Below are 22,577 nucleotides of genomic sequence, written 5' to 3' on the forward strand. Positions count from 1 at the left end.
AGCTTCCTTTTCTTACTGTTAAGAGACTTTTAGAATGATTAAAACTGTTTAAGACTTAAACAGCCAGTGACCTTTTAATACAATATAAATCCATGAAAGCAATATTTCAGCTAGCAGGTGGTGAAGTAAATTTTTAGTGCAAGTACCTGTCAGCTCCAGTATTCCTTTGGAAAAAAAAAAAAAATACATGCCAAAAAACAACCACCTTGAAATGAAATGAGTGTCTCTATTTGATTATTTTTAAAGCATTTATGCATTTGCTAAGCTTCAGACTTGATGAAATAAATGTCAGGGTTGAAGGAGAGTGAGTAATGGTTGGCATCATTTTATATAAATAGTAACAAGAATTTCTCAGTGAGAAGAATTTGAAGTCATTTGTGCATAAAAGATGAATACTGGAGAAATCACAGAAGGCCCTGGCCTCATGTAGCCATCCTTGTCTTCGGGGATTCTCTTGAAGCAAGAGAATGAGCCCCAACATTGGGGAAAAGGAAGTTTTATGGGGTTTAATTGCTGCTGATCATCGAGGTAGGATTATCAGCCTAGCCATGCTGCATTCAGCCTGGATTTTGTTGGAGATATTTTACATGTTCCTGTTCATCTATTCCAAGTCTCCTAAATAGTAAGAACCTCTTCTCTTCTTCATAGTCTTCTGAATTTGTAGGGGTACAGCGGGTTTCCTCATCATTCCCAAGAAGTCTGAGTTTCTCACACTAAGTCTGCCATGTGCTGTGGTAAATATGTCCTTTGCTAGAAGTTAGGATATTTGGGGTCACAGTGGGTGGCTTCGTGTGGTTCTACACTCTTTGACTGTTTTTCTACCACACTGGTGGAAAATTTATTCATCTATTAAAAAAGTTATTGGACTAGTTCAATGACTTACTTTTTCCTAAAAATTTAAAACATATATTTTGACTTTTCATTCTGAAGTAATTCAAGACCCTGCAGAAAGGTTGAAAATAGTATAAAGGATTCTCATTTAGTCATGACCCAGTTTTCCCAAGTGTTGACATCTTACATAACCACGGTAGAGTTACCCAAACCAGGTAAACACTGACATAATACTTCCTTCTAATACATAAACCTTGTTTAGATTTCATTGATTGTCCTAGTGAAGTCTCTTTTCTGGTCTAGAATTATATCCAGAATCACATATTGCATTTTATTGCCTTGTCAACTTAGTCATCTTTAATATCAGAGAGTTGTTCAATCTTTGTTTTTCCAGAAGGTCAATGATACTTAACCAGTGCTATACACCAGAATCATTGAAGGAGCTTTGCAAGGTCCTTGTCTGGGTCCTGACCCCACAGATTCTGAATTAAGAATTCTAGAGTGAAGTCTGGGTGTGTGTAATGGGAGAAAGTGCCCCAGGAGATTCCAGTACACACCTCTGGTTAAAAGTCAGATGAGTTTCAACACCTCAAACTTAATAAGCATTTTGAAATTCTGTCTATGACATGTATCCTTCCCCTTCCCCCATTTCTCTGTTCTTTCTTCATCTCCATCTCTCTTTTATGGGATTAAAAAGAAAATGTAAACATTTCTATATTCTCTAAAGGATATAGATAGATAGATAGATGGATAGATAGATAGGCACATAGATACTGTGTAAGGCTTATCAACAGATCTTTTATTGGAGAAGATCAATAGAGTACCGATGGTTGCAATATTTCTGGAGGCTAGGGTGCCCCCATAACCAGGTGGTGACTTAAGGATGAGGACTCTGTTCCTATACTTTGAAGATATACCCTCAGTAAGATAATGTGGAAACAAACAAATAACCTAACTAGATGGCTACTTTGAGACAGGTTGTTAACTGTCTAGCTATTGGTATCATGAAGGACCTATGACCCACCAGTATAGTAGTACATTGTTGACCTTATGTCAGTATTTAAAAGTGGCAAAGTTGACCATGGGAAAAGTTCGTGTGCTCATTCTATCAGAGTTCTATTCAATGTAATATATGTAGTTTTGTACCAATAATAATTTATAGCAATAATATTATTACTATTTACTGAGTATCTCATATGTATTCTATATGCTTTATGTAGAGATTAGTACAACAGAGAGTCTGCCCTCAGGGAGCTGTTAGTCTGTAGGGGAATCCAATTAAGCTAACAAAGACCAGGATATTGGCTGTAATCGAGCTGCCGCAGGAAGGAAGTCTGCATTGTCACTGACGATGAGGATGGTTCCCTCTATAGCCAAAGACAGCGGTGGTGACATAAATTAAATGCCCTATTTAAAGTGTTTTCCTTATGAAACCACCTCCCTCAGGCACCACCCTTGTCTTTGGAGGAGTGGTAAGCTTCTGGCCTCAATGACCGCCACAGGATAATGTCCCAATCCTGAGGGGAAATGATGTTTTTGGACTATTCTGTCAGCACTCTGATATTTGTTTGCACACTTCTTTGTTTTTACTGGTAAATTAAGACTTTTTGTTGTTGTTTTCCTGGGATGTTGCCTCATTTTCTGTCCATCACACGAATTTTTAGATTTTTGTTTCATTTTTAAATTGAGGTAATTTTACTTTTTCGCATTGGAGCTAAAGATATCCCACTAGCTGATAGAAGATTGATGCATTAAGCTCAACTCATTGCCCTATTTGTTTTGGATGCTCATCTTTGGAAGTCAAAAATATATGGTGTGGTTTGTTGTTTGGATAACAATTACTATGTTTTTGTAAAACAAATGATACTCCGTGGATTCAAAAGTGCTATTTGGTGCTAGTCAATTTGCAGAACTAGACTGTCGTCTTAATTTCATACTCTTTGAAATCCATTTAATGTTTTCTACTGAGAAATTGAATTCGTTATCCAACCACTGCATGATAGAGAATTATAGTATGTTTGTATCTCATGTAATACACTGAGGTGTCTCACGTTCGTACAGGGTACTTATTTGTGATTATAAAAGAGGGCTCTTAGCGTCTCAGATATATTCTGTATTAGCTAAATATGGAGTGAAACTGTCCAATTTAAAATCAGGGAGACGTCATCTACTTTAAAGATAATTCTTCTTGCTTTTTAATTTGAGAATCTCAAAGAGCATTTCAAGCTAAGTTATTTAGAAAGATGACAGGGACATTAAATTTTGGCTTGAGTACATATACTTATGCATTAAAATTAAACACTGGGTTTGAGTAGATTCTGCGATTCATTTTAAAGTATCTTATTTTTGGTTTTTTTTTAAAAAAAACGCATGCCTGTAATTCACTTATTGTATAATAATTAAGCCAAAAGGGTAAAAAATTAAAAACAATGCTTAGGATCTCATGAACTGTAGACAACCCCTGTTAACATACCGGCCTGTATAAAATTGGGACCATATTATAAGCACTATTCAATAACTTCCCTTGTTTCTTACATGATAAGATATGAAAAACAGGCTGGGCGTGGTGGCTCACGCCTGTAATCCCAGCACTTTGGGATGCTGAGGTGGGTGGATCATAAGGTCAAGAGATCGAGACTATCCTGGCTAACACGGTGAAACTCCATCTCTACTAAAAATACAAAAAATTAGCCAGGCGTGGTGGCAGGCTCCTGTAGTCCCAGCTACTTGCGAGGCTGAGGCAGGTGAACAGCGTGAACCCGGGAGGCAGAGCTTGCAGTGAGCCGAGATCGTGCCACTGCACTCCAGTCTGGGCAATAGAGCAAGACTCTGTCTCAAAAATATATATATACATTAAAAAAAGATATGAAAAGCAATGTTTTATGTTCTTCCCCCAGATATGCCAATACTTACTTCCTTACTAGATTTATGTCTTTCCCCAAATATCACCTTGGTGAGGCCATATTCGTTTCTTTTTTCTTTAAAATTCCAACACCCACCACCACCCTAGCAGTCCCAACCCTCTTTCTTGCCCTACATTTCATTATAGCCCTTCTCACCATTTGATATTCAGTATGTTTTATTTACTTTTTAAGCATTCTTCTTCTGTTAGAGTATAAGTTCCATGAGGGTTCCTGGAGGAGCACACTTTGTTCTGTTTGTTTGTTTTTCCCTGGGGTCTAGAATAATGTATGCTATATAGATGGCACTCGATGAATAAATAGATATAAGATGTAGATCAACATCATCATTTTGGTGACCACACATTTTCCCAGTGTATGATTGCAATTTATTTTTCAAACAGTACTATGGTTATGAACATTCTGAGTTTTTGCATTACATTGCTTTGTGATGAAGTTTCCTTCACATGCTCCTCTACATGTTAAGTTACTTCTTTGTTAGGATAATTTATTAAAAGTGATATTGTTGAATTAAAGTTTATAAATATCTTTAAGGCTTTTGATTCCTCCTGCCAAATTTTCTTGAGAAAAGTTTAGTAGCAGTAGCATATGAGAATGCTGGTTTCCCTATACTATTATCAATTCTGTGTTTCATCAATATTTTCAATCTTAGTCCTGCCTTTTAAATTAATTTGTTAGCAAATTGAGTATTATCAGAATTAATAATTTGTTTTCTAGTTAAATAGCAGAAAATACAAATGGAAGAAAAATAGAAGGGTTAATTTTTGTAATGTATAAAAGGAACCTGAAGTTTAAGGATATCTAGCTTGATAACTAAAAAATTAATGTTGCTCGGTCAAGGTCACATATCTTATTTACAGAGGAAGAGGTGTCATTGAAGGGAGATATATTGTGCTATTTTGATGGCAACGTGGACAGAGAACATGGAATGGCCAAGCCTTGCCCTGATAATTATCACTTCTCCCAGAGAGTTCTCAAAGGAGTTTCGCACTGTAGAAACGGGAGCAAAATGAGAGTCCAGGTGCTGCTTTATTAATAGCTTCAAAGTGCTTGCTCTCCCTCTGGGACAGAGGTCTGTGATCCCACTGAGATAGCGCAGAGGCTTTGACTCTAGGAACAAGCAGAATTTTTATCCCATGTATTCCTCACACCACTATATCTTGGAAGTCAACATACTCAATGAGCTGTAGTTCCTGAAGACCTGGCTTGACATTCTGATCCTTTGCTTTAGAGTCAGGAAGTACAGCCTTCCAGCTGGTCTGTCCTGGGAGCCAGATGCTCAGAGGTCTGAAGCAGAAAGTTTAAGAAGGAGATTTCCTGGGTATTGCTTTCTAAAACTGAGACTTTCACAGTAGTAGCTGGATCAGTCAAATTAGTAACCCCTTCCATGTCAGAGAGAAGGGCAGAATGGGACAGGAAAAGAGCTGGAAAAGGTTTCATCTCTAATAGAAACAGCATGTTGAGCAAATCAGTGCAATTGCTTTCATATTGTTAGTTCCAACCAGTGCACTGTAAATAGGTTGAGAAGGCCGAGAAGTGATGCATTAAATGGAATGTATCCTCAATTTTTCTCTTGGCCTTTGCCGTAATGCATTTCCTGGTAGTTTTTAAAACCTTACTCAGCTGAACATTTGGAGATGACACATTTTCAAGTACTGAAAATTTCTGTTTTGTGCATACGTGTTATTTAAAAATTATAAATGGGTAAAATAATGACAGGTTAAGAATTTGTATAATGGAGAGTATTTCCCTTCCACTTTTCATTCCTCAGTTGCAAAATTTAGCTTCATAGAGACAACTTGCTGTTATCAATAGTTTGGGACTCCATTTAAAAGATAGTCCGTGGTAACACATACAGATATGTATATGCATTATTAAACAAATGATAACATTATACATGCTGTCCTAGGCCATGAATGCTTCATTTAAAAACATTTCACCCAAGGTGCTTTCTGGTGCAGTTTTCTTGGTGGCACACATATTTTGATGCAAATTGAAGATGGAGTTGAAGTTGAAATTGTAAATGAAGTCTTCAGTTATTTAGCTTCATAATAAATTGCCTGTAGTCTGTGGGGTGTACATTGTAGCTGCGGCATAATTCCACTGCCTTATGGAGATCATCATTGCTGCTACATTTGTTTTATCCTCTCACTTGTTCTCTTTAAGAGCCTTGTTCAGGGAGCTTGGTCTCCTCCTCTGAGTGATCAAGTTTAGATTCAGTTGCCCTCTTGTGCGTAAGGGAAAAGAAAGCCTTGTCATGTATAATGTAGACGTTGTACTAATCACTTGCATATAATTTAGCTCAGTTATGTTCAAAACGTAAATTGAGAACTATTTCTGGGTCACAGTCGATTTAATGGGTCACAACCAATTTTTTTTTTTTTTTTAATAACAGAACATTTCAATGTGTGTTTTATTTATATAGTAGTTATGGTTTCATGAAATCCTTTTTTTCTAGTATACATGTATGTGTACATATCTAGATAGCAATATTACCACATTATATAAAATATATTTTTTTACTCTAGGTTGTGTTAAAAATGTTTCAAAGTTACTATCTTAGCTGCTTTGATCCACAGATTGACACTGGGAAGTAGCTACGGTTATCCTCATTTCATAGAAGAGGAAAACTGGGTCTGGGACTATAGAATTGCCTTGCCTGAAGTAAAGGGTGGAGCTGGGGTTTGTGTTTTAAGTTTTTGGACTTAAAATTTTGTACTATTTTCCCTTCAAACATATATTTTTTCCTGTATTAGTTACTGTTTTTGTTTGTTTGTTTGTTTTTTGTTTTGTTTTGTTTTTTGTTTTCTTGTTGTTCTGAGATGGAGTCTTGCTGTGTCGCCCAGGCTGGAGTACAGTGGCTCCATCTTGGCTCACTGCAACCTCTGCCTCCCGGTTCAAGCAATTCTCTGCCTCAGTCTCCTGAGTATCTGGGATTACAGGTGCTTGCTACCACACCTTGCTAATTTTTGTATTTTTAGTAGAGACTGGGTTTCATCCTGTTGCCCAGGCTGGTCTTGAACTCCTGACCTCCTGATCCGCTCGCCGCAACCTCCCAAAATGCAGGGGTTACAGGCGTGAGCCGTGTGCCTGGCCACTAGTTACTATTAATGGAAATGAATAACTGTCTTTAGTTGAAACTTATGCTTTGCTAACCATGATTTAAAAAATTGTTCATTGTTCACCGTGTGTGTGTGTGTGTGTATGTTTGTGTGTTTATGTGTGTGTATTCCAACCCAGTCTCTTTTGGCTTCATAATTTAGAACATTATTAACTTGTGGAGTATCTAATGATTTTATGTTTACCTTAATATATTTTCCTCCAACAACCAAAAATTATCCCCTCAATGAAGTGGGAGAAGCAGTAACTGCCAGCTAGCGGAAGCTAGAGCCATGTCACTGCCAGTGCAGCCCATGGGTCTATGTCACCAACACCTGAGAGCATGTTGGAAATGCAGAATCTGTAGCCCCAGTGTGGACCTGAATCGGAGTCTGCATTTGATCTAGATTCGCTGATGATTGGAACATTGACATTTGAGACATACGGGTCAAAGACACCAGGTCATTTATTTAAACATCAGTTAAGGAATTGAATGAGTTTTTATTTTTCAGTCATTCGACCTACAGTTACTAAGGATGTTCTGGCCCAGATCTGTGACTAGAGATGGGCATATAAAGATAAATCATAAGTGGACTCTACTTGTGAGAAGCTTCAGTTCTAACCGGGAGGGAGTGATCATAACACATAAATACAATCAAGTATTATGGATGCTCTGATAGAACTGTATATGAGGTACAAAAAGGACTGCTATCTAAATCCTTGGATGTGTGTGTGGGTTTTATATGGGTATTTAGCTGAAGAAGAGTGTAATGCTTTCTTTGTTTTCTTTTTATACAAGAGTAAACGAATCCAAACTTGGTTGATAGAATTGAATTGTTCCCATGTGTTTTTCTTCCACAATTACCCGTAACTAGTAATTTACCTACTTTGCAGGTAAATTCTTGTTATCTTCACCCTCTGATGGGGGCCTTTGTGTCATAAAGGGATGACCAAGCTCTGCGTTAGGGAGATGCCTTTCGTATCTGACTGACGCAAGTGTTAGGGTAACCACAGTGGGGAATAAGTTCAGGCAGTCCCAGCTAAGCATCCCTGCTTCTCATTGCTGCATCCTTTTTACCCCTGGGCTAAAAGGGAGAGCTTGAGAAATATGCATAGCTAGGTCCTCCAGAGTTTTTCCTCACTCCCTTTTCGAGTTAACAATATGCCTGACAGGCTGTTTTCTGAAGTAAATTGGCAGAAAGTAGTGTTTGCGAATCAGAGACGGAATACTTGATTTGTCCAACTCCTCGTTTAACTCTTTCTTGCTGCTACCTCTTGCATACAGCAAAAACCTTTTGAATATTAGCTGAGTGATTTGGATTCACATGGAGCAAATCAAGCAAGATACTTCTCAGCATCTCTCCAAGAGAGTGAGAATCCATTTCGTGCTCTGTATTTCACCAGCTATGTAACTTTGAATAAACCATTTTACATGAAAATTGAGGCATAAATATATTTTGTATGTAGGTAGGATTTGGATGACGAGTGGAGGAGTATGGAGGACCGGGTCTGAAGGCACGTGTCTATGACCACTCTACCGCTTCTAAAACTGGACATATCCATTTTAGATTTAATATATCGCTGCCAATTGCTGGATGACATTTTTTTTGTTTTGTTTTGTTTTGTTTTGTTTTGTTTTAAAGCTTGCCTGTATGTCTCACAGTCTGGGAGGTGAGTTGCACGTTTGCCTGTAGGTCACAGAATCTGGGAGGCAAGGCAGAGAGGATAGGGCACGCACTCATATGAAGATCTACAGCTCACCTGTGCTGGCTGGGAGGTACTGCAGTTCATTTCATCCAGGGGCTTTTCTCCAGAAGGGTCACCACCTAGGAATCAAAGCCCCATGCTCTTTCATTGTATCACTGTTTGCAGAAATCTATTAGAATGGAGAACACCTCCTTCCCCCTTCTTCTACTCGTAAATTCAGTTCTTTTCATTTTCCCATTTTTCTTAAATATGAGAATTCTGCCTTTTCTCTAAAGCTGAACTTACTTTCACAGCAACTTAGAGGCATTTCCCTTTATTTACTTGTCTATTAAAATGATGAGCTTTAAGTTAGAGTTCTCTTAAACTTTCAGTCTGATTTAAGATAGTTCTTAGCAGTTTTTCATTGAAAGTATCCCAGTTACTTTATGCCTTTCTCCAAAGGACCTATTTCCTCTCCTTTTATCAGATTTGTATCTGTTTTTGAGACATTTGCCCGTTCCTCTACATCTTTTGAAAACGTGAGCTCCTCTCTATGGAATGCAGTAAGGACCCTTTGATGGTGAAGCTTAAAGAACTGAAAACTTTGGTCTGACTTAATAGTTGATGTAAATAAAGCGGATAATTATGTGTTTATCATGAGGGCTTTTTAACATCTGCCTTTTCATGCTTAGAATATAGAGTCCATCTTTTCAAGTTGTTTCTTAAAACAAACAAAAGAATTCCACTTCTCTTTTTTGTTCTTTTTGGCCCGCCCAGGATTGTCATCAACCTGTACCTCACTATGTCTAAGTTCTGTTAGAGAAACAGAGTAAAGAAGGATATATTTGGAAGGGACAGACAGCTGTACTTTTTAAGACTTATTTGTGGTGACATTTTGGACTTTTCATGTAGCTTCTTTATGACATAGTTTATTGAACCTTTCCAATCTTATGGGTCTAAAGTAGGAATAACATGTCGTGGTTCTCAAAGTGTGGTCTTAGACCCAATCACGTCAATCACCCAGGGCCTCTGTTTGATAGTGTGATCTCCAAGATTTTGATCAGTTCTGATACTGTCTGATGCTCTGAAAATTTCCCATGATGTAACAGAGTCTGATGAAGTATAAGACGGGGGCCCAGGAATCCTTTTATGAAGTGGATATGAAGAAGACATAGTGATATGGTTTAGCTCTGTGTCCCCACCCAAATTTCGTCTTGAATTGTAATCCCCACGTGTCAAGGGAGGGATCTGGTGGGAGGGGATTGGATCATGGGGGTGGTTCCCCCATGCTGTTCTCGTGATAGTGAGTGTGTTCTCACAAGATCTGATGGTTTAAACGTGTATGGCAGTTCCCCCTTCATGCTCTCTCTCTCCTGCCACTATGTAAGATGTGCTGGCTTCCCCTTCACCTTCTGCCATGATTGTAAGTTTCTCTAGCTATGCTTACTGTCAAGGCTGCAGAACTGTGGGTCAATTAAACCTCTTTATAAATTGCCCATTCTCAGGCAGTTATTTATAACAGTGAGAGAACGGACTCATACAGCATAGGTTCAGATAGAACATTTGAACCTGAACATTAGGTTGTGAACTTGAGTTGGTAATCAGCAACCTAAACCTTTTTTGCCTCATTGCCTGAGATCTCATTGTGAGCATTCTTTTTGTACATTAAGACTTTTAAAGGCAGTAAAGAACTTCTTGACAGTTCATTTTAATTAACAGGTATGAAATACTTTTTCATGCTGTCTGTGGCCGAATGAAAGTTTCTCAATCCTGGCTGCAGGTTTGAATCACTTAGGTTTTGTAGGTGTCCTGATGCCTGACCCCCTCACTCCCTGTCTTCTATCCCCAAGATCCTGATTGAATTGCTGTGAGATGGAATTCAGACATCAGCATTTTTAAATGTGTTTCCTTGGTGATTCTGGTATTTAACCAATGTTTAAAACTACTGAATGGAATGAATACAGCTTTATGGGATTTATAATAATCATAAAGATATGGACAAATTATTTCCATATCTGTGGAAAGATTTGTGCACCCACAGAATAAGAGAAGTAGAACATTTTCTTTATGATGTAAGTTATTGAACGTTTCTTATCCTGTGGGTCTGAAGTAGTAATAACATGCAGTGGTTATTAAAGTGTGCTCTCAGACCCAAAGGCATCAATCACCTAGGGACTTATTAAAATGCAAATTATTGGAGTTCTCCCCAGACCTACTGAATCAGAATCTCTGGATGCAGGACCCAGAAATCTGTATTTTAATAAGGCATTCCAGAGATATTGATGAACTCGAAAGTTTAAGAACCATCAGCACTGAAAGTTGTTGTATGATTCGGTGGCAGTGTATGAGAATCTTAGCACACTGCCTGGCATGCTGAGAGTCTAGTAAGCAGAGTACTCGAGAGAGAGTGCTTTTGATTGCTTAGCAGTCTGAATTTGGCTTGGGGCTAGACCTGACAGTTCTTGGCTTAGCTATACTTTCAATTCTAAGACTGTTATTTATAAGGCAAATAGAGGCCAACTGAACCGTTTCAAAGGTGTATCAGAACAACGAAACCTACTCATAGTCATTCTACTGTGCTCACTCTTCCATTCTTATACTTTTATTTCTGAGGGCCTAAACTATGATGTTTTGGTAATATCCAAAAGCAACTCATTTAATGATGGAGACTGCTGCCCTACCGCACTAAGTGTTGCGCAACTAAAATGCAAGGAAAAGCTACTCATCCATAAATAGAAAAGATCTCTTCTCCAACACATCAAAAACATTATTTTTAATAGGAAAAGAACAAATAAAGAAAAGGTTAAAAGGTAGAAGTTTCTGTTTCTCCAATACAATTTTTTGCAGACTGTTTAAAAAGATTTCATATCAGGAACCATAAAGCTCTTGGATATATGTGTACAACTTAGATCGCAGAGATTAGATTCATTCCCTCAATAACTCTAACAACAGTGTACTACTCTTGTTGGTGAGAGATGCTAGGTTTTTCTCAGTGTCTCAAAGTCTCATTACTTCTTGCCTGGATTATGTATAGATTTCTGAATTGGTTATTTCTTATTCTTTTCTCCTAATCTGTCCTGCATGGACTTTTAAATTAGTCTTTAGTAAATCATATTGTAACCAAGTGTTTCTTTCTCAGAAATCCTTGGTGGATCTCTGCTGCATGCATGATAAAATTCAAACCCTTATTTCGATGTGCAACATGTAAAAAGCTTAATTTTATCACATATTTTTTATAACCCGCTGACATTATTTTACATTCCTGTGTCCCATGTTTTTCCTATGTCATGACTTGCTTTTTATTCTCTATGCTCTGAACTTTCTGATCTCCATGCCTATATTCTTCTGTCTCTCTGCCAAGGATGGACGTGCTTTCTACATCATGTTTCAGGAAAATTATATGATCCACTGAGACTTCCATGATCCTCCACTTTATCTTAATTTCCAGAGGTTATTTGTGCATCTTCATAAATTGCACCTTGTATTATCTTTAGTTGTGTACAATTTTTTTCCTACTCTATTTGATTGAAAATGTATTGAGGGCAAGCACCAAGGCGTATAAAATTCGGTAACCCTATCCCCCACCCAAGCTCACTCTTTGCTTTACTTAATATATTGACCCCTTTAGACTAGCTTTTATACCATTTCTAAATATCAAATCTGAGCCTCTTTCTTCTGAAAGTTAAGACTACTAATTAAGGCTACTATTTAAGATGGGGAATAATTCCTATGCAATACAAAAAATTATGTGTCAAAGCCAATTATAAAGAAGTAAAATGCCAGCAAATATATCATAAGAGTACTATAACATTGCATCCTTATTAACTTCATGTGTGTACTTCTTTTCTGTAGGTGATTTTCTTCCACCCCCACCTCCACCTCTAGATGATTCCAGTGTCCTTTCATCTATCTCTGGAAATTTTCCTCCTCCACCGCCTCTTGATGAAGAGGCTTTCAAAGTACAGGTAAGAGCTGAAGTTAAAGTCATGTTTATAGCCATCCTAGGGAGCTCATGAATTTCATGATTGTTTCTGTGCTGGATAAACATTTATCCAGGGCCGATTGAGAGCTTTACAACTTACGAAGATCTAAGGTACTTTAATGCAACGTACCCTACTCAAGCTTCCCAGAGTTCTGCTGGCTTACCCTCCGAAGCCCTCAAAATCCTTTTGCGTACTAATTTTGTTTCAGATCCCAAAGCCATTTTTTTAGGAATACCATTTGAGAAGGCAACATTTCCTTGTTATTTCGGAGGACATACAGCCACGTCTTTTTTATTGCTGTGTTCTCTATCTACAAATATTGCATCCAAATGAGTAAGGCTGACATTTTAAGGCTGTAGTTGGTTAATGTGGATCCTTGTGGTCAGCAACATTTTTTTCTAGCAAAAGCAACATCAGATATCCTTAGGGTTTTCTCTTCTGGGTAAGTTCAAGGGTGCACATTATACATATCAATTATATAGAACTCTTGGTTTCCAGAGAGTGGTAATTGCAAAGTAACTCGGGGCTGGAATCAGATGTGACATTAGAAGTGGTTCTCAGACTGTGATCATAGGTAACTGCTGAAAGCTGCCACCATTTAAGCTGAAGAAGTGCTTTATGTCAAGAAGAAAATCTAACAAAGTAATAGAGTTTTTGTTATAGTTTTAGGTGTGACTATGTTCATATAGATATACTGAAGAAAAAAATGAGTCTTCTTTGTCTTTTAGAGAAACATTGGAAATATTTGTAGATAAAATGGAATGGTGTCTGATAATTTTTTTCCAAATAATAAGGTTCGGAAACTACTGAGTGAGAACATGGGTGAAATAGGGTTGGTTATGATTTGATAACTGTTGGGTGCATCGAAGTTTATTCTGTTATTCAATCTACCTTTTAAAAAATACCTAATATCATTTGTGGAACATATAATATACTGAATTATTGCTCATTAATTTTATCATTTGTTTTACAGTATTATTTTTTCTTTTCAATTTGTGTAGGTACAAGTAGGTATATGTATTTATGGCATACATGAGATATTTTGATATAGGCATACAGTCTTTTAAACGTATACTTTTGTATACGTTTAAAATATCTTATAATAAGAAGTGTAAAAGAGAAAAAGTCTGAGGTAACAACTGCTTAAATGGTTTGTTCTATTATTTGCCTTTCTTTCTCCTAAATTTGAGGTTGAAGGAGACAAAGAAAGAAATGATTCATTCACTCAACAAATATTCTGTGTTCCTCCTATGTGGGCATTATTCAAGCACTAGGAATGTTCTAGCAAAAAAGACAGACGCCATTCTGTCCTCAGGGACCGTAAAAGTTCGTGGAACTAGTGGAAATAAACAAGATGTATACATTACAAAGTACATTAGAGTGGATAAGTGGGGAAACAGGGAGGGGCTCAGGGCTTACCTAGGCCCCACTGAGAAGGAGACACTTAAACGAGGACTTGAAGGAGAGGAGGGAATGAGCTATAGAGATTTCTTGGTGAGTGTATTTTCATATAGTAGATATTAAGAAGCAGAAAAAGGTTTTAATATTATCTATCATTTGAAAGCAGTAAGTTGTAGTTGTAACCAGTAAGTTCCGGTTCAGTTTGGAGTCTAGATCTTTTAAGGCTATTAAAAAATATGTGTATTGCTAATATAGGCCGTGAATTTCTTGCATTTTATTTTGGTGTATACTAATAAAATCAACTATCAGATGCCAGTGATGAACAAGAGTCCTATAAAGTTTGTATTTATTTTATGCAACAGATAGAACCCTTGGCAAATTAAACCAATATGAGTGATTTTTCTTAGTTTTAGTCATTTTTTAATAAAATGAAGAAATTATTCGTGTTGCCTTTAATATACCTTTGGTCGTATTTTGCTGAGGTTGGTTTTTTGTGTAGTGTTTACTATGTACAACTTTTAAAGTCACTGACTCTGTTTCCTCTCTTAGTTTTTCATGGAAACTATTTTGTTGCATTTTAAATCTTTAGTTCTCACAATGTTGTTTGAAGTAGTGACAGAAGACTAGTGATTGAAAACTAGTTACATAGCTTATTCTAGTTGTGTGATCTTGAGCAAGGCAGGCTGAGTCCCAGTTTTGTCTTCATTAAAAACAAAACAAATATATATACCTCTTACAATTAAATGAAATACAGATGGATTTGAAAGTATTAAACCGAAAGGGCTATGCAAATACTTTGATGTCATATTGATAATCACTATTAATACATAAGAAGAATAGTAAGGATTTTCCAGTGGGTTCCATTAAAAAATTCAAACATGACACTTTCAAAAGTTTATGAAAAGTTTTTTTTCGGGTGGACCTTGTTCTGTTAGATGTACTCAAGCCATGGCTTTGTTTTTGAAGAGAAAGGAAATAAACAAAACGCCTGTTGCCATGTTGGCTTATGTTCTCTGTAAAACAGAAGGGAGGAAGACAAAAAATAAAATACAGTTTGCCAAATGGAAAAGGACAAATCTGGTAGGGAGAGGCCTGTTATTTTTGAGACGCTTCTTATGGAAGATTGTTGATAAGTTCAAAAGAAAATGAACATGCCCTCCTCTTGTGTAGAAGTGACATAGATGTGATAGTGGCTTGGCCCTGCTCTGGCCCAGGTTTGTACCACCTATAGATATGAGCCATGGTATAGCCTAAAGTAGCATTATCACTGGAGAAAATTTTGCACATTTTCCTCTCAGCTATGGTACAACCTCATGTTGCCAAGTCCAAATTATAGCTGGTAAATGTGTGTTTTTATGTAGAAGACTGTTTATGTTTCCAGCCAGATTTTCAGGTCAGAGCCAAAAGAATGTCTACTAACAGTGATTATAAGAGTTGTAAGATTTTGAGAGCAGAAAGGGACCTTAGAGATCATTTAGTCCAACTCTGGCACCAGGCATCTAGTTACAGTCCTTTCAAGTACTTGCTAAATTAATTTCCTTTTTTTTTTTTTTGGAAATGGGGAAACTGAGACCCAAGAAGGTGTGGATCCTCTTGTTTCTGACAGAGCTCTTAGTGAATCTGAAAAATCTTGACTCCTGACCTTGACCTTCTTCCTGCTGTCCCAGATGGCCCATGAACTTGGTATTGCTTTAGTCCTCTATCAGACTGCAAGGCTCTGAGATTCATTGCAGAGGGTTACGTGTTTTTATTTGGAAGGACCAGGTGATGCCAGAGTTTTGCTTGGCTGTCTGAATTTTTGATATATGTTATAAGCTTTTATTTCTTCAAAAAAGGCAAATCAATATTTAGACTTAAGGATTCTTGATTTAACAATTCATTTTCATGTGGAAAGATGAAACTTGGAAAACAGGTGAGGGATTTGGTTTGCTTTTCTGTCAGGATCAGCATGACCTCCACACCTGTGATGTTTGTAGTGACACTTTAGCAATCACTTCATTAATTCATCTGTTCTTCATTTATTCAGTGTAAATTGAATACTTCTTGTAAGTAGACATATATGCTAGTGATTATAGCGTTAGAACTTGGCATCGTAGGTTTTATGCTCTGAGTCTCAGCCTTGGGACCGTCAGTTAGTTAGATTTATTTATTTATTTATTTATTTATTTAGAGACAGAGTCTCGCTCTGTCACCCAGGCTGCTGTGCAGTGGCCTGATCTTGGCTCACTGCAACCTCCACCACCCAGGTTCAAGTGATTCTCCTTCCTCGGCCTCCCGAGTAGCTGGGACTACAGGCACCTGCCACCACGCCTGGCTAATTTTTTTGTATTTTGAGTAGAGATGGGGTTTCACCATATTGGCCAGGTTGGTCTCGAACTCCTGACCTTGTGATCCACCTGCCTCGGCCTCCCAAAGTGCTGGGATTACAGGCATGAGCCACCACGCCCGGCCAGTTGGTTTTATTCTCATCTGACCCCATAGTTGGTAATTTCTTCCTCTTTTCAGTCAACCCATAGGCAGGTATTATATAACATTCCTTAGGGTGATTACAAAGAAGGTACATGTCTCAGAATTTCAGGCTTGCAAGGGTATTAGATTGGATACATTCAAGTCCCTTTCTGTTGTTTGAATCTTGTAATTTTTTCCTAGATAACAAAATGTTTATGGGTAACTATGATAGGTGAGGCAGTGCTGCAGGATAAGGAGATAGATCAGATACAGTACTCAGAATCACATTCAGAAGATGCGTATATAGTCATTTAAGTCGTTTTATGGTAAATTATGCTTTAGTCATCATATGTTGATCAGAAGCATAATCTAAGTCCTAAGTTAGTGGTGGAGAGTGAGGGAAGTAAAGTAACTGTGATTGGAGATAGGCAAGAAGGATTCATAGAAACAATTTAATTTGAAGTGAACTTTGATGACTGGGTGGGACCTTAATTTTCAGATAGGGGAGTGGATTGTTCAGCAATAAAATAAAAGAATTAAAACACAGAGGAAGGAGAGGTCAAAGTAAGTGTGACAGGCCTTGTGTTTCTAGCTGTGGAACCTACTGTTGGTTCTGAAACCATTGACAATTTACTATAGGGGCTTGTTATTATTTTAAATATAAGGGTGATATCCCCAGACCTGTTGTTGGATGCCAAGTGATACTGTTAATAAAAATTAAGGCAAAACATGTTGCACTTGCAGGAAACCCAATGCAAACATTTCTGAATTGTCTGGTAGACTTCCTTCAGATCCGTGGGGACTTACCTGCTGACATCTGATGGCTTTGAATTCAGGGGTTCAATATTTAACTTCCTCTTTTTATGATATCTTTGTTCGTCTTTTCTTGGTAACTTCCAGTTGACAACTTCTAATTCTGCTTCTCTGTTTGTTTCCCAGTCCTTTGGCTTGCTTTTATTTGCCTACTATTCAGTATTTGCATACCTCTAGTTTTCATCTCTCCTTTTCTGTTCGGTCCTGCAAAATGGCCAGAATTGCTAACGTAACTCCAGTCCCTCCACATTAGAAAACAGAGGGGTTTTGTCCATTGGTGATTACTTCAAATGTTAAAAATTTCTCTTTGTTATTGAGTAGAAATGTGTCCCTTTATGATGTCCTCACACTGATTTTCTTTCCCCTTTTAAAAAATGATGCAAACTCAGAGGAATGGTCAGGCCGGGAGAGAGACAGGTGCTGTATGTCTCAAGGAGTTGATGAGTAAAGCTACTGAGAGATGTTACTTTTCAAAAGAGTGAGTAAGCACAGAGTAACATCAGCTAGGCCCAGAATTAGTGGAAAAGAAAAGAAGAGAAATCTCTGAAATTGTTTATTTTAAAGTCAGCCTCCAAAAGCTCTTGAGCATCTATTCTTGTGAAAACAATTCAAAGCTCATATATGCGTATGATGAATAGTGGCTTATAATCTTTTTTTTTTTTTGAGACAGAGTCTTGCTCTGTTGCCCAGCCTCTGCCTCCTGGGTTCAAGCGATTCTCCTGTCTCAGCCTCCCGAGTAGCTGGGACTGTACAAGCATGCCCCATCATGCCCGGCTAATTTTTGTATTTTTAGTAGAGATGGGGTTTAGTAGAGATAGGGTTTCACCACATAGGTCAGTCTAGTCTTGAACTCCCGACCTCAGGTGATCTGCCCACCTGTAATCCCAGTATTTGGGAGGCCGAGATGGGCGGATCACAAGGTCAGAAGATCCAGACCATCCTGGCTAACACAGTGAAACTCCATCTCTACTAAAAATACAAAAAAAAAAAAAAAAAAAAAAAAAAAAATTAAAAGAAATTAGCCGGGCGTGGTGGCGGGCGCCTGTAGTCCCAGCTACTCGGGAGGCTGAGGCAGGCTGAGAATTGCTGGGATCACAGGTGTGAGCCACCATGCCTGGCCTCATTTTCCTACTTACTAATTTTACATGTTTAGTTTAACAATGATAATTTGAAAATCAATTCAAGTTTTAGCAAAACTGGCACTGGAATTTTTTTTTTTTTTTTTTTTTTTTTTTCAGACGGAGTCTTGCTCTGTTGCCCATGCTAGAGTGCAGTGGCACGATCTCGGCTCACTGCAAGCTCTGCCTCCCGGGTTCACGCCATTCGCCTGCCTCAGCCTCCTGAGTAGCTGGGACTACAGGTGCCCGCCACCGCGCCAGGCTAATTTTTTGTATTTTTTTTTTTTTTTTTTTGTATTTTTAGTAGAGATGGAGTTTCACTGTGTTAGCCAGGATGGTCTGGATCTCCTGACCTTGTGATCCGCCCGCCTCGGCCTCCCAAATACTGGGATTACAGGCGAGAGCCACCGCACCCGGCCGGCACTGGAATTTTTGTCTTGTGATTCCATCTAGGGCTATCATGGTCTCAGGTATAGAAAACAGGATTTTACTTTTAGACATAAAGAACTCAAATCCACAGTATGGCCACGTTCATTCATGAACTCACAGAAATAGGCAGCTGATCTGGCTTTACATGGGTTGGACCACCTTATCACAAAAGTCTTTCTTTCTGCTGCCAGTTAGTGTGATAAAGGAGGAGGAGGCTGGGTATGAAAAGACATCCCGGCTATGGGGGTTAGGAGTAGAGGTAGTGGGCAATGTTGCCAGGGCAAAAACAACATGGTCAGCAAAAGCTTTAATGTATCCTAAAACGCTTGTTTTCTGTAGGGTGAGAATACAAGGATATCTTGATCCGTGAAAACACACCAAAGAGATGATGGAGATGCTTATTTCTTCCTGGCCCTTTGCCTAGTTCCTCTTGGGCCAGCAAGCCCCAGTTGATTTGTAGCTTGTTTGTGACCCTGACAGCAACAGTTGCTGCAGCAGCAGCAGAAGTAGCAGGAGCAGCTTGCTTTGCAATTACCTCCTACTTTTATGGTCCACATATGTAGGTCATTGAGTGTTTATTAAGGCTGGGTAGGCTCTTAGGCATGTCACTGGTTCTGGTCAATTTGACTTTCTAGAAGCAAATGTCACAGTTTTCCTGGTTGCTTTTGGCTCTGCATCATCATCCATTTGGTTATTCAGATAAGAAGATGGACATTGCTGTTGTCTGGACTTGTAAAAACCCCTTTGACAGTAGCCAACCTAGAGTCCAGGGGAGTATTCCAATATTTCATTTAGCATTAGGAACCTTTTCATGGAATATCATGGTTTCTCTTCTTTACTTTTTAAGAATTTATTTAGAGAGGTAAACCTTTCCCCTGGGATTGATAGTGGAGAATGTGTACATATACACACACCCACCTACTCACCTATATCAACCTGATTACCACTGCCACCATTACCTTGCAATAATTTGTGGCACATTTACACTCTCTGCAGTGAAAGATTGGTTAGCTTCTGTACAAAAAAAAAGTCTTATATGCAAATTGATGGTGGTTAGTTCTATTGAATGTAGGGAAAACCAATGAGGTTAGCTTTGCTTTAGCTCCTGAGTTTCTGTATAGGGACTAATTTACTATGCTTGCATATTATAGAAAATTTCCTTTGCTCAAGGTTAAGTGAAACTACAGTTGGTTCTTTTTGAGTCAGTGAAAGTTTTATCCCAATTTGTCTCTCCCATCAAGAGTCTTAGTGGTTTCTTCAAAGGTTAAATGTACTTACTGTTTTTTTATTTTAACTTACAAAAAAGTAGTGTGTCTTTTTCTGCTTATAAAAAAGTAATGTCAGCCGGGACTGGTGGCTGACAACTGGGAGGCTGAGACAGGCGGATCACATGAGGTCAAGGAGTTCGAGACCAGCCTGGCTAACATGATGAAACTCCGTTATTACTAAAAATACAAAAATTTGCTGCACGTGGTCATGTGTGCCTGTAATCCCAGCTACTCTGGAGGCTGATGCAGGAGAATTGCTTGAACCCAGGAGGCGGAGGCTGCAGTGAGCCGAGATTGCACCATTGCACTCCAGCCTGGGTGACAAAAGCGAAACTCCATCTCAAACAAACAAACAAAAAGCAACGTAAACAAATCAAATGATGTAGATTAGGTATTTTTAAATTTATTTTTCTATGAGGGAAAAATTATGATCTGCTTATACGTCCTGCTCCTAATAAACACGCCAAATGATGCTTGAACATTCTTTTATGTTCATTTGTAACATTTTTAACTTTATAGCAAATCTCCTTTGAGAATTCTTTCTTGCATTAAATTTTATAACCACATTAGTAATAAACTAACTTTTACCTGTTTGTTGTTGGTGCTATTTTCTATTTACTATTTTTTTCTGGTATTCATCATCTTGATTCTTTTCTTTTTTGTTATTTTTTTCTGCTGTAGTACTTCATCAAGTAATTTTTACGGGAAGGCTACGTGCCTGATATATTTACTGAGTCTTTATGTATCTAAAAATGAGTTATTATTGCCTTCATATTTGAGTACAAGCTTGGCTATAAGTAGAATTCTTGGGTCAAATTTGCTTTACTTCAGTATTGTACCAAGATTTCCACACTATCATTTAGTATCATTTAGTATTCAGTGCAGCAGATGAGAAATCTGATGCCAGTCTGATTCTTTTTCCAGTTTAGTAAATTTTTCTTGTTTGGTCTATAGCCTTTATTTGTGGGATTCAGCAATTTCACTACACCGTGTCTAGACACAGCTTGCTTTTGACCTATTCTGCTATTTCTACTCAAGTCAAGGTTTTCTTTATCTAAATGGGATTTTCTTTTTTCTTTTCTTTTTCTTTTTTTTTTTTTTTTTGTTTTCTTTCTTTCTTGAACTCCTGAGCTTAGGTGATCCTCCTGCCTCCACCTCCAAAGTAGCTGGTGTGTACCACCATGCCCAACTAATTTAATTTTTTTTTTTTTGTAGAGAGAGGGTCTTGCTATTTTGGCCAGGCTGGTCTTGAACTCCTGGCCTCAAGCATTTCTCCTGCCTAAATGCCTCTCAATATGCTGGGTTTACAGGTGTGAGCCACTGCTCCCAGTCACGATTTCCTTATAATATATTGAAAATATATTTTAATCTTTCCTTTACCTTTTTCTTCTTTATGACCTCCTACTATATGGAATTGGATTTCTTCTCTATTCTTCATATTAGTTTTCTGTTTCCAATAGTTCTACTACATGGAGGGATTTCTGTTGCTTATTTCCCTTTTATATTCTTAATTTTTGTGCTGATAGTCTGCTTTTGACTTATAAATGCTCTATAAAACTGAATTTGGGGAGAATATTTGGGAGGAGTGGCTCTGGATATCTGTTGTTCAGGGTAGCTAGCTTGCACTTAAACTTTTATCTTTTATCTAAATTGGGAATACATAGTTATTTAAATGCAGGCTATAGGGTATCTATGTTCAGTCTTCACCCATATGTGTAATAGGGGATGCAGGCCAGCAGAAGGCTTGCCCTTAGATGCATGGGTCAAGAGCAGACCAGCAAGGTTAATCTGGGTCCTCAAGGATAATGGTTTGGGGATCCATAGGCAGGTAGCAAAGCCCCTCCCTTACATGCCATACATGTATGCCAGGTGAGGGCCGCAGGAGCTGTGGCCAGCCCTTGTGTATATTGGTCTCTAGTTGAATTCTCAAACCCCTTCGATTTCCTCCCTCATTGTGTTTTCATCGGCGACTTTGCTTCTCAATGACACGCTGTCACCAGCAGTGCTGGGAACTGTGTCAGTCCTTTTTGTTAGAAAGCGTAAACTCATTAAATCATTTCACTGACTTTCGTTATATACCCCTAACATCCATTCTAAAGAGGCTTGCCCCACCCCCTCACCCTTTTTGTTGTGGCAGTTTGAAGTCTGCTCAGGTCCTGGTATCTTTTGCTGTGTATCTCAAGCTCACTTTGCTGCCCGTCAGGAGTTCATCACAGAAAACGTGCTCTCCGATAGCATTATCTAAAGCCAAAAAAGCTTTGGAGGCTGCATAATGCGATGGTTAACACTACAAGTGCTCTTCCAGGCTTCCTGGGTTCACATCTGGCTTCCTGCTTACTAGCCGCATAACTGTGGTGTATTGCTTAACCCTTCTGTGGCCCACTTAAATCCTCTGTAAAATGGGTAATTGTTGTGAGGTTTCAAAGACATAATGCACATAAAGAATATTTTATGTAATTGACATGTCCTAAGACTTACTAAACATTTTCACTGTTGCGATATATTGGGCTAGCGGGTCTCTGTGCTGGGTTTTGCCACAGTTGTCACTGACTTTCGATTTGCACCATGCCTCATCAGAAT

The 22,577-nt window shown here is 38.3% G+C and overlaps 1 protein-coding gene across 11 annotated transcripts in view; it reads left to right on the forward strand.

The window, feature by feature from the left end:
* Positions 1-22,577, forward strand: part of LPP (LIM domain containing preferred translocation partner in lipoma) — a 741,617-nt gene that overhangs the window by 313,176 nt on the left and 405,864 nt on the right. For all 11 annotated transcript variants that reach the window (XM_038002350.2, XM_038002347.2, XM_038002351.2 and 8 more), the window contains one exon: positions 12,390-12,502. In XM_038002350.2, the coding sequence (XP_037858278.1) occupies positions 12,390-12,502 (113 nt within the window). The remainder of the gene's footprint in view (positions 1-12,389; positions 12,503-22,577) is intronic.

This window comes from Chlorocebus sabaeus, chromosome 15 (genome assembly GCF_047675955.1).
Source record: "Chlorocebus sabaeus isolate Y175 chromosome 15, mChlSab1.0.hap1, whole genome shotgun sequence".
Classification (NCBI taxonomy): Eukaryota; Metazoa; Chordata; class Mammalia; order Primates; family Cercopithecidae; genus Chlorocebus; species Chlorocebus sabaeus.